At 42.8% G+C, this 16,107-nt stretch overlaps 2 protein-coding genes across 3 annotated transcripts in view; one reads left to right on the forward strand and one right to left on the reverse strand.

Annotated features, from left to right (window-relative positions):
- FLVCR1 (FLVCR heme transporter 1) overlaps nucleotides 1-9,878 on the reverse strand; it is a gene marked incomplete at both ends in the record, with an annotated part of 34,680 nt that extends 24,802 nt beyond the window's left edge. Inside the window, 2 exon segments of the mRNA NM_001009302.1 lie at nucleotides 3,614-3,758; nucleotides 9,116-9,878. Of these exon segments, the coding sequence (NP_001009302.1) occupies nucleotides 3,614-3,758; nucleotides 9,116-9,853 (883 nt within the window).
- A 145-nt stretch (nucleotides 9,879-10,023) lies between these two features.
- Nucleotides 10,024-16,107, forward strand: part of SPATA45 (spermatogenesis associated 45) — a 30,933-nt gene continuing 24,849 nt past the window's right edge. Inside the window, exons 1-2 of one of the 2 annotated variants that reach the window (XM_019821834.2) lie at nucleotides 10,024-10,249; nucleotides 14,646-14,811. In XM_019821834.2, coding sequence (XP_019677393.2) covers nucleotides 10,053-10,249; nucleotides 14,646-14,811 — 363 coding nt within the window. In that variant the 5' untranslated portion in view covers nucleotides 10,024-10,052. Of the gene's footprint in view, nucleotides 10,250-14,645; nucleotides 14,812-16,107 lie in introns of those variants that run through there. The other variant, XM_023247260.2, reaches the window with a different exon arrangement.

A 16,107-nucleotide genomic window follows, 5' to 3' on the forward strand; every position in this document is an offset into this window, starting at 1 on the left:
CGTAACATTAAATATGCTGACTGCCATTACTTTTGGTTTCTCTCATTCACTCATGTTAGTGAATCAGGATGGTAAGCATTTTAACGTACACACTTGAGTTAAGTGATATAGTTTACTGCTGTGCTGCACAAGAACAGCTTTCAAATACAACAGCATCACCACTTATACAAGAGCAATTTGAAGTGGAGCAAAAACAAAACTAAATAAAAATTAAAATGACTTATTTTTATACATAACATTTTAAATATGGACTTAGGGTACCTGGGTGCAAATTTCACCTTCAGTATTTACTGTGACCATGGATAGGTTAAATTCACTTACGTTCTGTGCCTCACTTTCCTCATCTATAAAATGGGAATGATAATAGTACTGTCTTCATACGGCTGTGAAGACTGAAGGATACAGCATGTAACGTGCCTTTAAACACGTTTGGTACTTACCAAACAACCACATGTTAGAGGGTATAATCATGTGGGGTGTGAAGAATGAGGTATTAGTGTGCAATTCAGTGGAAGGCTTGGGTTAATTCCTAGAAATGCTAGACGGATTACATTCACATGTAAGTTCCATGAGGGAAGGCAGGAGGGTTACATGGCATGAAGCCTCAAGATAGCATTTTTGAAAGACTGCTGAATACCAATTTAGTATATGACACGTTGCTGAAAAGCATCAGCAAAGCCAAATTACTTTACCAGATTTGGTTGGGCTTCCAAAGTATTTATGGGTAGAATTTCGAGGGAAGTAGGACTGTCCCTTAGTGATTAAGGACATTGGAGTAGGGATTTTAAAAATAGCCCATATCTCCCTCAATCACAAATATTTGGGAATAAGAAAAATAAGTACATTTTTTGTTTAAGTATCACAATTTCAACCTGAGACTTTCAGGTCACAACTGTAAATTATCTTGCATTTATTCTATGCTTGGCATCATAACATTAAGATTACAGGTCACCAAGCAAAATTTGACAGTGAGTCCTTTTGTCCCTGCTCCATTTCCACTGTCTGTTCAGACCATGAGTACATAAATAAGCAATAATGTACATGAATAGGTCTCTTAATTTCTCAAATAACACAGGGTGCTATGTCAACGGTCACACCTATTATTATTGCCTTTTTGTCCCCTTCCTTGACAAATAAGTATCTTATCTTTGTAGCATCTCATATAGATATGCTTAAACACATATGCGTCATACACATAATTTCATATGTATAGATATCACCTATAGAACCTGTTCTCTCACTTCTTCTGAAGAGACAAGCAACTGAAGACAATAGAAAAAGGAAAACCAGAACTGATGTGAAGATAACACAAGCAATCAAAGGAAAGAGGGTTTTACATTTTTAATAATCCCTAGTGCTAACAGAGGATCCATTTATGCACAATGTATATAAACTACATTTCATTTAGCAAATCAAATACAGCTACCAGAAAAGTAGACTTAAGAGTTTGTTTTTAAAAAATAAACAGTTAACCCTGAACAATGTGGGGGTTTGGGGCACCAATCCCCTACACAGTTGAAAATTCATGAATGACTTCTGACTCCCCCCAAACTTAATAACTAATAGCCTACTGCTGACCAGAGAGCAAGCAGGGGAGAGGGGCAGAGGGAGAGAGAGAGTTCCAAGAAGGCTCCATGCTCAGTGCAGAGCCCGATGTAGGGCTCCATCGCACGACCACGAGATCATGACCTGAGCCAACATCAAGAGCTGGACGCTCAACCAGCTGAGCCACCCAGGCGCCCCTGGTATTCTTAAAATAAAGCAAGCTAGAGAAAAGAAAATGTTACTAAGAAAATCATAAGGAAGAGAAAATACATTTACAGGACTGCAAAAAAAACCCATGTATAAGTGGGCCTGTGAAGTTTAAACCCATGTTGTTGGGGGGCCAACTGTAGATTTTGTTTATATCTTTGTTAAATTGCTAAAATAGTACAGGGATAATTTGTCCTTTTGCAGTAGTCTGTACAGGGCAAATGTGTCACTCCCTAATTGAAACATAAAAACCAACCGTAAGTAGGTTGGACGTGTCAGCATACTTTATATGCTACCAAGAGAGTATTTTGTTCATTATCTTTGGGAGATTAAATATATGGGCAGTTCACCTATAGAGGCAGTCTCTATCAAAACTGTCTTCAGCCTACATTTCCTTGAAAACTAAAGATTTCATATCTGGAGATCACAAAATTTGAATTTCTCATTACTATTATAGCCGTGGTAAAAATTAATCTATAAATTTTAAAACTCCAGCTATAGGGGCGCCTGGGTGGCGTAGTCGGTTAAGCGTCCGACTTCAGCCAGGTCACGATCTCGCGGTCCGTGAGTTCGAGCCCCGCGTCAGGCTCTGGGCTGATGGCTCAGAGCCTGGAGCCTGTTTCCGATTCTGTGTCTCCCTCTCTCTCTGCCCCTCCCCTGTTCATGCTCTGTCTCTCTCTGTCCCAAAAATAAATAAACGTTGAAAAAAAAAATTAAAAAAAAAAAAAAAACTCCAGCTATAATGCAACTTGATGTAAATGTTAATGATTGAAAGATGGCCTTTTTACTTTTAAGTTGCTTTCTTCTTCAAATCAATTTGAGACATACTGAGTCTTAAACAATACTGAGTGCCCAAAGGGCAATATGATAGTTATATTAGCAAACATATTACTTAAAAAACCTATCCTTTTGCCTGAAATCAAAATTGTTTCCCATTAAAAATAAACTTTAGGAGCACCTGGGTGGCTCAGCCGGTTAAGCATTGACTCTTGATTTCGGCTCAGGTCATGATCCAAGGGTCGTGGGATCGAGCCCCGCATCGGGCTCCATGCTGAGTGTGGAGCCTGCTTGGGATTCTCTCTCTCTCTCTCTCTCTCTCTCTCTCTCTCTCTGCCCCTCCCCTGCTCATTCTCTTTCCCTCTCTCTCTCTAAAAAATTAAATTAAAATTTAAAAGTTTAATTAAAAAAATAAAAATAAACTTTAAAAAGCAGACCTTCCCAAACCTTCTTCCAAACTGCTGATGGCTGCTTGCAGCTGATTTTGACTGACTGCTTCAAGAGACAGGCCCAGACGAGAGGACTCAGTGACGACTGGAGGCAGCAGGGCTTTGCTGGAGTGGCCTAACAAGCAGACGGTTGCCGGTCTGAGATTCTGCTGAACAGCTTGCTGCTGCCCAGGATCGTGCACCGGTCAACATTTTCAGATCCAGTTAATTGTTAAAATGGGGATCCTTGGAGGCATTTATCGTTAAAAAAAAAAAAAGTTGTAGCCTATTTGCATCATTTAAAGCATGAGAAGAACTTGTTCCTGGCTATGTTAGCATAAGATGCAGAACACGTAGAGGAGTATGCAAAGAGGAGGCAGCTAATATGTTTGCAACAACAGTCATCAGGGAAGAAAAGTTAGTAGGGAGGTAAATTAGATGCATTAGTGTTCAAACCTTTACAATAAAGAGATGTAGCCGACCATAACACATCCCTAGAGTCGTAGCGTTCGTTATCTGAACAAGGGCAACAGCAAGAATGAAACAAGCAAATGGCACTGGAGATATGAGCATAAAAATGTTGAGGGTTAGCTATTTTTATTTTCATGTTTGTCATGCATTTATCTATTTAAGCAATAGGGGAAAAATTCACTCACCAATTATTGTTAAAAAACATAAAAACGTGGCAACAGATGATGTTCCATAAAACATGGTGCTGATATTACAGGCCAGAAGATCTGTGTTATTCTGCGTGTTGGGCACTAAAACCGGTGGCAGCAAAAAGCCAATGGCAGCTCCAAGCTGTAAAATAAATAACCCTGTTAATAGCCATTAGTATAAGAGAAAAAAAGGACAAACTGGCAATTATTACAACATAGAGAAGACAGCCAGTATTTCAGGTGTAAGGTGTAAACCCTAAAGCACCATGTTCTAATGTTAAAGGGTAAGTGCTGACAAATGTCTTTCCTATTCAACAAACTCCTACTATCTGAATGAGTCTGCTGTAAAGATGTATAAGGTACGGTCCTTACCCGTTAGATGCTTACAATCAAAAAGGGGAATAAGAATATGCAGCATAAGGCTGAGAAAAGATGATGTATAGAATGGGAGAAAATATCTGCAAATCGTATATCTAAGAAGGGTCTACTATCCAGAATACATAGAGAACTCTCACAACTCGACAACAAAAAGACAGATAACCAATTCAAAAATGGGCAAAGGACTTGAATACACATTTTTCCAAAGAAGATCTATATAAATGTTCAACAAACACGTGAAGAAAAATGTTCAATGTAAGTTAATTAGTAGGGAAATGCAAATCAACACCATAACGAGATACCATTTCTTACCCACAAGGATGGCTGTAATAAACAAACAAATAAAAAATTGGAAAATAACAAACATTGGCAAGACGTGGAAAAATTACAACCCTTGTACACTGTTAGTAGGATTGTAAAATAGTGCCGCCAGTGTGGAAAAAACTGAAAACAGGTATTCAAACAAATATCAAATATTATACATGAATATTCATAGCACCCTACTGCAATAGTCAGAAGGTGGAAACAACCCATATGTCTATCAGCAGATGAATGGATAAACAAAGTGTGGTATGTCCATACAATGAAAGATTATTTGGCCATAAAAAGAATGAAGTACTAATATATGCTACAACATGGATGAACTTTGAAAACATCCTAAGTGAAAGAAGCCAGAAATAAAAGGTCACATATTGTATGATTCCATTACACGCTATGTCTAGGACAGGTGAATCTATAGAGAGAAAAAGCAAATTAGTGGTTACCAGGGGAAAGAAATGGCAGGGAGGGAGGAGTGACTGCTAAGTGGGTATTGGGTCTTCTTTGAGGGGAGATAAAAATGTTTTGGAACTAGAGGGAGGTGACGGTTGGACAACACTGGGAATGTACTAAATACCATGGAGCTATACTTTAAGATGGTTAATTTTATGCAATATGAATTTCACTGCAGTAAGAAAAACGTAAGGTTGAATATGATAATCACAATGAAACAAATAAAATCAAAGTATTAAGGGAGCTCAATAGAGAAAGATAGATTCTTTCAGGGATGAAGGTGAGGAGGAAGGGCCCAAGACAGGTTTCCAAAAGGCACCTGAGGCAGACACTAATAGTCACCAAATACTTCATTTGCTCCCTTACAAAAAGCTCGATAGAGACATTAAACACGTAATTACAATAGAGTGTGGTAAGTACAGTGATGGAGAGGTAGAGCGTGCTAAACCTGGATGATCATGTGATCTATCATCTGAACAAGAAGACTATTCAGAGTGAAAGGGACTACATGAGTAATTAGCCTAATGAACAACTGTATACCTGGACCATCCCAGGCAAACTGGGGTATACAGTTTGGGTATACAAGATTGGGTATACACTCTAGCTAAGACACTACTTTGAAGGAGCACCTTGTATATACTTGGGGTTCAGGAAAGATTTCTGCAGGAGCTAAGATCTGAAGAAGAAATTGGAATTAGCCAAGTGAAACCGGAGTGTTCCCAGCCAAGGGGCCATCATGTACAGAGGAAGGAAAAGTCCATGACCTTGTGAGAGGCTGCAAGTTGTGGACAATTCCCCTCAGAGCAGTGACGGAATGTGGATGTGAGGAATGGTGGGTGTTCAGAGGCGAAGCAGAGGAGCTGGCAGGAGGCAGATCCGGAGGGTCTCACATTGTCACATTACAGAGCTTGAATTTTATCCTAAAGGCAAAGGAAGCCACTGCAGAGGGCAAGGGAGTACCCTGAACAGATGTGCACGTTATGAAGACCACAGGGGATAAATGTGCAGGGTAGCAGGAAAAGAGCAAGGGTTGCAGATAGGAAAATCAGTCAGCAAGCTCTAGGTAAGGGCTGCAGGTGGCCAAAGCTAAGACAGTAGCAGAAGGGAAGAGAAATGAACTAAAAGACAAGGTAAATTTTGATGGGTGGAATCATATGGAAATATTCAGCCCCACAGTATCTATATGAGTCTGAAGCTCATTCATTTATTCAACAAAATTTTATAGAAAATCGACAATGTGCCAGGAACTGCATTAAAGGCTGGAGATACAACTGTTATACGTTCAGACCACACGCCTATTTTCATGACACTTAGAATCTAATGGCGGGTTTGGGAAATGAATAATAACGATGAATACATAAACATACAAATATATCAGATGTGATAAGTGCTATATGGAGATAGTATAATGATGTAATGAGTGACTGGGCAACTCTAAAGGGGATCTTCAAGAAACACCACTAAATGATATTTAAAATGAATTTAGGGGCGCGTGGGTGGCACAGTCGGTTAAGCGTCCGACTTCAGCCAGGTCACGATCTCGCGGTCCGTGAGTTCGGGCCCCGCGTCGGGCTCTGGGCTGATGGCTCAGAGCCTGGAGCCTATTTCCGATTCTGTGTCTCCCTCTCTCTCTGCCCCTCCCCCGTTCATGCTCTGTCTCTCTCTGTCCCAAAAATAAATTAAAAAATAAATAAATAAAATAAAATAAAATAAAATGAATTTAAACTGAAAGTTAAGTGAGAGTAAGGATGTAATAATGTGACCCTAAGAGGAAGAACATTCCAGGCAGAGAGAATGTTTCTGCAAAGGCCCTTACACAAAATCCAAAATTAGTGTTGTTTAAGGAACAGAAGAAGACATTTTCGAGTAGAGTTTAGATTTTAGGTATTATGGGAAATCACTGGCAAGTTCAAAGCAGAGCAATGACAGGATCTGATCTATGTTCTTTTTTTTAAATTTTTTTTTTTAACATTTATTCATCTTTGAGGGACAGAGAGAGACAGAGCACGAGAGGGGTTGGAGCACAGAGAGAGAGGGAGACACAGAATCCGAAGCAGGCTCCAGGCTCTGAGGTATCAGCACAGAGCCAGATGTGGGGCCTGAACCTACAAACCGCAAGATCATGACCTGAGCCAAAGTCAGATGCCCAACCGACTGAGCTGCCCAGGCACCCCTGATCTATGTTTTAAAACGGGTCTCTTGGGGTGCCTGGGGGGCTTGGTCGGTTAAGTGTCCAACTCCTGTTTTTGGCTCAGGTCATGATCTCCCGGTTTGTGAGTTCGAGCCCCACATCGGGCTCTGTGCTGACAGTGCGGAGCCTGCTTGGGATTCTTGCTCTCTCCCTCTCTCTCTGCCCCCACTCTCAAAAATAAATAAATAAACTTAATTTTTTTTAAATAAAAATACAAAATAAAAAGAGTCTCTCAAGGGGCACCTTGGACTAGTTTAAGCATCCGATTTTGGCTCAGGTCATGATCTCACAGCTCATGAGTTCAAGCCCTGCATCGGGCTTTGTGCCGACAGCTCAGAGCCTGGAGCATGCTTAGGATTCTGTCTGTCTCTCTCTCTCTCTCTCTCCGCCCCTCCCCTACTTGTGCTCTCTCTCTCAAAAATAAATAAATAAGCTTTTTTTTTTTTGAAGCGTCTCTCAGGTTACAGACCTGGCAGTAGAGATGGAGAATGAAAAGTTAGGATGCTGGAATCAGATGGACTTAGGTATAAATGCTGCCACCAGTTAGCTGTGTGACTTTTGGAAAATAATTTTACCCCTTCAAGTCTCAGTTTCTTTATCTATAAAATGGTGAGACTAATGGTTCCTACCTTAACATTATTAAATTCAAGGACACAATGCATGTAAAATACTTAGCATAGTGCCAGGTTCTTATTCAATAATGTTGAATATTATTATGAATGATCACTCCACAATTTAGGCTGAAGATGGGGGCCATGAGCAAGTTCAGAGCTACTAGAGCCACAGGAGGGACGAGAACACCTTGCTTATAGGAAGAAGGCAGAGGTGTGCTAAATGTTAGAGGGAAAATCTGCCTATGGGAAAACATTTCCATTTATTGTTCATAAACAGATAATCCATAGATATGGAGTTAATATTTCTGTCATGCTCAATGAAGTATTAATATTGAATATAATTTTGTAAATGAAAAATACTTTAAGAAAACAGTTCCTATCTAAACACATGAAAGCAATCAACTAAAGTATCAGTTATATAAATTATTTTGAATACACAACAACTACAGTTCAAGCTACCCTTTCTTCTGTACTTTTAGACAAAGAAAATAAAGAAAAAGTAGGAAGCATGTAGAGCTAGTCTTTTTATAGATTTTTAGCTAAATCTTATTGCGTGAAGTTCTTGGTTTACAGACTTTTAACTATGTTCTACTCAAGCTGAATGAACACTCAATACAATGTACAGAAAGTATCACAGAACTCCACTTGCAAAATGTATTAACAATAAAAGAATCAGTCTTCAACTACAACACACACACACACACACGCACACACACCATTCCACTTAGTAATGCTACAGGAATGCTGCTGGAATTTGAACCTATTGTGTTAGAAGGACTAGGAAGCACTTTAAGGAACAATTGACAAAATAAGCCACGTTTTTACAACGGGTTCCATGATCTGTGATCTGTCTTGCATTTTCTTACTGTTAACAATCGCTAAGTGGATTCAGGAATGTTGTGAGGTCTTTACCACAAGAACATTTATTTCGCTGTCATTTATAAGTGTCATGTGCCAGGCACTCTACTGACTGCTAATATATAAAATTAAACAGGAGGGGTGCCTGGCTGGCTTTGTGGGAAGAGCATGCAACTCTTGATCTCGGGAGTCATGAGTTCCGGCCCCCGTTGGGTGTAGAGATTACTAAAAAAGATAAATAAAATTTTAAAATGAATGAATGAAAATAAAACAGGAGCTGCTCACTCAAAATGAGAACAAACTTCCCAGAATCCAACACCTTCCTTTTACAAAGAAAACACTGGGGGTGACCCTAATACCTGCCTAAGTCTCATTCCTTACTACGCTGACAAGTTTTCTATGATGTTAGGGTTATATGGGCCAGTTCAGTTCATTATTTTATAGGTCATTCTCAAAGCAAGATGATAAGGCGGTCACTTTAAACCGCTTTTCAAAGTTCTATCCTTACAAATAAATCGAACGTCCTCTTTAATCCAAGACTGCCTCCTAACTACGACTACACATCTCCTTTCCTTCATGTATACACAACTGCCTCCTGAGGGTCCATCCATATGCTCAGCTCATACAGCCTAGTACTTTATGTGGTTCTTTAAGGATCTGATATTCATCTATCACCCTAGTCCTTACCTGATTGCCTAGCACGGCGGTGGCACAAGCCGTGGATACCTCCTTGGGCCCAAACCACACTGAGGCGATGCGGGAGGGCAAGCCGAGAATGAACACCTGGGCCACGGAGCAGAGGCACTGGCCCAGCATGGTGACCCAGAAGAGATGCTGCTGCACGCTGGCGCACTTGACCCAGGCGCCCAGGCAGTTGAGGCCTGAGCCCAGCAAGGCGGTGAGCCGTAGGCCTCTGGTGTCCAGCAGCCACGTGGCCGGGAAGATGAGGGGCACGTAGGCCAGCATGTACACCATGGACAGCCAGTCAATGTGCAGGGAGGAGACGCCGTAGAAGCCCTCGAAGACGTTGCTGATGACACTGTACTGGATCCACTGAAAGGCGTTCACCAGCGAGTACAGGCTGAAGATCAGGAGCACCACAAACCGCCGCGCAGACAGCGCGGTCTGGGGAGCCGGGGAGCCCTCGGTCCCCGGGGTCTCTTCCCCGGGGCCCGTGGGCAGCAGCCGAGTCTGGGTCTCCTCCTCTGGAGCCAACGGAGTCTGCGGCCTGCACAGGGCTTCCGCCGCGGCAGCGAGGCTGTCCCGAGACACTCCATTCAGGGTCAGGCAGACGGCTTTGGGCCCGTTCTGCAGCTCGGCGCTCACCTTTCCGGGGGGCTCGCCTCCCGGCACCAGGAGGTATCCATTCGTGGGCTGGTGCCCGGGTGCCATCGCTGCCCCCTCCTCATCGTTCAGCTTCACCATGTCCCTGGGGTCCCCTGCGCCGCCTCGAGCCCCGGCCCTCCTCCCCCCTCCGCACCCCGGGCCCAGGACCCGAGGCCCTCCCTGCACCCCAACCCCAACCCCTTGGCCCACCGCTCATGCGACCCTTTCCCCGGCAGAGTGAGCCCGAGTGTGAGCCGCGAACCTCAGCCCGAGCAGTCGGAGTCCGCAGGCGAAGCAGATGTACTCGAGCGCCTCCAGGCCCGCGGTCACCCTGCGCCAGGCCCCTCCCCAACAACGTCATGTCACCGCGGGTGACGGCCCACTGACCAATCAGTGGGAGTCTCCTCTCGGCGCGCAAGCCAATCGGGGAGCTTCCGTGAGGGAGGAGGCGGGAGCAAATTTGCCGGGAGGAAAGCCGGAAGGCGGGGCTGGAAGGTAAGGCTGGGCGTCCTCCTCCCCGGAAGGATGCTGTAGCCCCGAGTAACAGACGTGGGGAGAGGGAGGAAGGAGGTGGGGAGGAGGTGCAAAGGGTGCGCGGGAGGGTAAGAGGCGGCCTGGGCAACTCGGCCACTCGGGACTGGGAGCAAGGGGTAGGCAGAAACGCCGGAGACAAAGAGGCAGACGAAGAGGGGCTCCTCTACGGCCAGGTCCACAGTCAGAGGACGAATTTGGCCTCGCCCCAGCACAGCTGTCTGTCAAGATCGGACCCTTCCTTTAGAGCAGACAGGACCACGTTTCAGATGTTCGTGCCACCTCGGCAGAGGGAAAACACCAGAAAGGGTTTCAATCCAAGTAAGAGATTTCGTCAGAAATCTGCCCTTGTGAAGTTGAAACCGCCCCCCCCCCCAACCACCGCACACACACACACACACACACACACACACACACACAGCCTGCTGATGACTGAGGCTGGTGACCGGTGCTGTGCCTGAGCAGACCTCGTGACTCAACATTCTCCCTTGGACCACCTCCTGTAGTTAGCACTTACTGGACATGCACATTCAGTGGGTTCAGTGGGTTCCAGGTACCGAACTTGTTTTGAACGGTATGTTCCAGACACTGTGGTGCCCGCCCGGGGAATTAAAAACAAAAAAGAAACATAGTTCCTGCTCTCAAGAGCACGCGTTCCTAGCCTTGAGAGTCTTCTAGAGAAAATGTTAGCCCTGCTGCTAGTTTAGGAAACTAATTTTGCAACAAAACAAATAGAAAGACTGCAAATACTCATTATTAAAGTGAAATTGAAATCCGAGGTGTCTCACTATGGGTTTAATCTTGAAAAGTGCTGCTTATCTAGAAGCCTAAAACCCTGTACATCTTCTCTTGCCTCTTAACGTTATTTTGGTGGTGTATATCAGATCTATGCCTCAGATATACATCAGATACCTCTCAGTACAGGTGAAATACTATGTAATCCTAAACTTTAAGGAATACCGTGTGCATTTTAATATCGTTTTTGGCCATGCTATATAAATTGCCACATGTGGCCACCCTCCTCCTCCTCTTCCTCCTCCCCCTCATCCTCCTCTGTCCCCTTCCCTACTTAATTTTTCTTCTTAGAGCTTACCACTGTCTAAAATGTCCTATATTTTACTTTTTTTTTCTGGTTATTTTCTCCCTCCCCACTAGAAGGTAAGCTCCATGAGGGCAAGTCTGAAAATGTATTGCTATTTCCTGAATGAGTGCAGCTAACAAGCATTGAATTACTATTTAGTATTTTAAATAATTACTTGCTTTGTAAATGAATCTTTTTCGACTTGCGAATTTCCCTGCAAATATGATTTTCTAAACATTGATTTAGATAATATTTCAAATTATAGAGCTGTGTTCTCTGAATGAACAAACAAATAACCAAATATGGAATCCAAAGGACTTCAGTCTTTTTTTTTCAACGTGTTTTTTTTTTTTTTATTTTTTTTTATTTTTGGGACAGAGAGAGACAGAGCATGAACGGGGGAGGGGCAGAGAGAGAGGGAGACACAGAATCGGAAACAGGCTCCAGGCTCCGAGCCATCAGCCCAGAGCCTGACGCGGGGCTCGAACTCACGGACCGCGAGATCGTGACCTGGCTGAAGTCGGACGCTTAACCGACTGCCCCACCCAGGCGCCCAGGACTTCAGTCTTAATTAAGAAGTTTATTTTATGGATTTCTGGAAAAAACAAAAAACAAATTTCACTGCTTAACATTCCGCATGACTTATTATCCAATACTCAGAGACATTTTTTAAATACCTTCATGTACCATGAAAGTTTCTACATAGCTCATGGCAAAGCTGTTTAGAAAGGGAATCCAACGGGTAGAATTTTAAATGGACCTTTCTTTACTTGTCCCAGTCATACCTTCATTCCAGATGTTCACAGTAAACATTCAGATATCTGCAAATGTCCCACCCCCTTCCTGAAACCAGAAAATGGCAGATTATATTAGGCCTCATTTCCCCATTATCCAGTGTGTGTTGGAGCTTGTCTTCTGCCAGATCGGAACAGTAACTTCCTTCTCTGCACGGAGGCAGCTTCCTGAATGTACTTCTGTAAGGGGGCATTCTTTCTGATTGTATATAGGCTTTTTCTATTTAGAGATGATTTGGCTTCTCTATGTCCTTAGCAAGAAGGACGGTGTTGGGAGTCCTCTGGGCATCCTGGATCACAGTCAGTATCTAATTTCCTTCCACATTTGTTACCATCTGGCACCTATTCTACTCTTGCCCACTTTGTCATTTGCCTTCCCTGCCCATGGCAAAGCTCTGTATCTGACCCTGTCACCATCTACATGGAGCATCGCATCAAGAGGGTTTAGAGGAGTGGAGAAAAGCAGATCTAGAAAATCTGCTTTTTCTAGAAGAAAAAGGAGAAAATCCAGGAGAAAATCTACCTGGATTTGAATCCCAACTTCAGTACTCACTAACTGCACACCCTTGGGCAAGTTACTTAGCTGTTTTATGATAGTATATACTTCATAAGATTGTTATTATGAGGAATAAATGAGTGAATGATGGCTGGCACATGGTTTAGGCATTCTTAATTACAGTCATTAAGGTAGTTTATATAGTGGTTAGGGTCCAGGCTCCAGATCCAATTGGCCTGGATTCAAATTCTAGCTCTTTCAGCTGCATGACTTTGGACTAGTTACAGTGTACCTCAGTTTCTGCAACTGGAATATGAAGACAATATTCATGAAATTGTTGTGAGAAGTAAATGGCTGATAAATATAACGTGCTTAAATAGTGCCTGACCTCTGATCTATAGTAATCAGTACTATGCCCAGGAAATGTTACCCAAAGCCATTATTATCAACTCATGTCTTTCCTCAGAGTTATATCTTGTTCTCATGTTATCTTAGATTTGATCCCATCTTGCCAATTGAAGCCTGCTTGGATTGCCCTGGAGTTACTCCAACGTCTCTCAGACTGAATTCCTAATTGTAGAGCTCCTCCCCGGAGGGTGCTCTGAGAATGCCACGAAAGGGCAGCACACAATGGAGTATACCAACTACTCTTGGCCTAACAAGTGATAGATTTCTTATTAGAGGTGGTCAACAGTTGAATGGGCCACTATGCGACATATCTAGACAACAGATGGTACCTGTATTGGACGAGGTGTGCTGTGGATAGGATTCCTGAATTCCATAGAAAATTGAACTATATGAGATCTAAGATTTCTTCTGACTCTCGGTTTCTATGACTTATGAAAAGTAAAATACTTCCAAAGAAAGGATTAGACAAAATTCATATGCTTAGTTCAACAAAGTTCCCTAAGTAAAGAACGGACTACGGAAAAGGGAAAACTCAGCAGTATCTCTTTGTAGTGTCATCCCAGACTCTTAACCTTGCCTCCTCTCTCTGAATACTTATTAACCAGCTAGGCATGAATCATACTTTATATCATAAATTTGGATGAATAACAGCATAAACCTTACTCTCTGCCAGAGAGGACAGTATTGGGAGCATCACTTGGCTGGGAGTCAAGAGGAGATTGAGCTACATTATGGGTGTGGAATGCCAAGTCTGAGAGAGATTTGAATAAGTAGCAGTTGAGCAATCTGAGATGTGAATGGCATCCAGGAACCAAGGTCCAAGATGCTATCAAGAGTGATGTGGCTGTTCCTGAGCAAAGGTCTCCTGCAGTCTAAGAGGCTAAGATGCAAACCAGAACAAGGTTATTAAATGTAAAATCCACCATGTTTCATGAGGAAGCGGGTAGATTTCAGCAGCCTTACCTTCAGTTTATACCACCATTACTGTACTCTATCCACCCGAGTGGCTGAATTTATGCTATTGTAGTCTGTGGAAAGATTAAATTGGGAAAGGAGGGGTGGAAGAGGCTGGAAACCTGAATCCTCCTATTATGTACCTTTTTTTCCCCTTGAGGCATTGTGTGTGTGTGTGTGTGTGTGTGTGTGTGTGTGTGTGTGTGTGTGAAACATTCATAGAAAAGAATCCCAGGATTTTCCCTTCTGTGTATTTTTGTCTTGGTTCCTTTTGGCCCATGATGCCAGTTGGGTTCTTACAGAGAAACCAAATGGAAGGGGGAGGGGACTGAAAGTCCCAACCCTTTAGTCACTAGGTTGGTTCCCTTGGCAACCAGGCCCCATCCCTAGGTTCTTTCCAAAAGTCACTTCCTTAACATGACAAAGAAATCAGCACAGGAAAGTCCCAAGATTTGAGAAGTTCTGTGCCAGACACTTTGGGGTGAAGACCAGATATATTGTTCTTATTATAAATCACTAAAACACATTAGCATGGTAGTAGGTATATATTAGCAAGACTAATTCCTGATCTCCAGGCTTGGAAGGTTGCTAATATCCATCCCGCCCTCCCTGCCACCTCTACCTTAGGTCTGGATCACAGAAGGAGCTGGATGTGGCTGAGTATGCAGATTGGAGACAAAACCAACAGCAGAGAAGGATTGGCACAGCAGAGAAGAAATCACACCGTATCGGGCCACTCAGTGACTCTAGTATGCCATGTTTGTGTTTATCTTGCAGTCTGCCTCATGATCGGGTAAGAAATGCTCTCCATCTTCCCTTAACTTAGCCAAATCCTACCCATCTTTTATGGTCCAGGTCAGTTCCATTCCTACCTCCTTTGTTAGTCTGTCTCTGTGATTGGAGCCCCTAGAGATGTCATCCTCTTCTGACTAGTAACACCTTTGGAGCTACTCACTGAACATTTCCTGGTGGTTACTTAGCTTTTCCTTTGCATATTTTATCCCTTATCTAGATTTGAGCATCTTGAAGCTGGGGACTGGATTCTATATCTTATTATCACACCCTCAGTACCTAAACAATTTCTTTAGTTGGCAATGTAGGGGCCCAGGGCAGGTCACCCCAAAAGGTGCCACAATGGCTTCCTGATGACTTTGCATTAAAGCTGCTGAAGAAACAGCCAGTGCAAGGACACTCTGACCTAACTCTGTCCTGTGAGAAGGGGAAATAAATCTCCCATGTGGAAGGCACCTTCCCTGTGCCAGGAGGTAGAGAGATAGGGAATCCTTATCAGCAGAAACAGGGAATTTAAAGCCAAGAAGGCCATATAAACAAACTCTGTTACTTTTGACTAATTTACTACCTCAGCCCACATGCTGTTTAGAATTTCTTACTAATTGAAGCTCCTGAACATAAGTTTTCTTTTTCCTGTGTACTCCTCGCAAGTTTATTGTCTCTTTGATGAAAAAGTTTAAAAACTGCCTGCCTTGTCATTGCCTTAGGTCTCAATTTCATTATTGGGCCTGTGTGTGCACATAATTAAATTTTTGGGTTTTTGGGGTTTTTTTTTCCTCTTCTGTTAATCTGCCTCATGTTAACTTAATCCTTAGACCAGATAAAAGAAGCTTGAAGGGTACAGGAAATTTTTTACTCCCGGAGAGCAGTTCATTTCATGCAGAGTCACTGGCATCTAACTCAACAAATGTTTTTAGGTAGCAGTGACTAGTATTAGGAAAATGGCCAGCCCCATTATTGCAAAATTTTAAAAATGAAATTATATCAGAGGTTAAACCAGGCCCTGTCTCCCTCTGAAACGTAACTAAACACACTTTAAATTCAATTTTACATATTTGGCCATGACTGTGCATGCCTGGTGTTGTATCCTACAACCTTAGAGTAGGAACGAAATGAGACCTTGGTAATGTCTGAAGTGAGTAGCTGTCAGGAAGGGGGAAATTTCCCCCCTCACCCTCTTAGCTATTTTGGCTGGTCAAATAATTAAAACAATGTAAGACAGATTAATAGGAGAAAGCAAGTTTAATCACATATGCACAGGGAATCCAAAACATAAGAGATTCCAAAGACAGGCAAA

This window comes from Felis catus, chromosome F1 (genome assembly GCF_018350175.1).
Source record: "Felis catus isolate Fca126 chromosome F1, F.catus_Fca126_mat1.0, whole genome shotgun sequence".
Classification (NCBI taxonomy): domain Eukaryota; kingdom Metazoa; phylum Chordata; class Mammalia; order Carnivora; family Felidae; genus Felis; species Felis catus.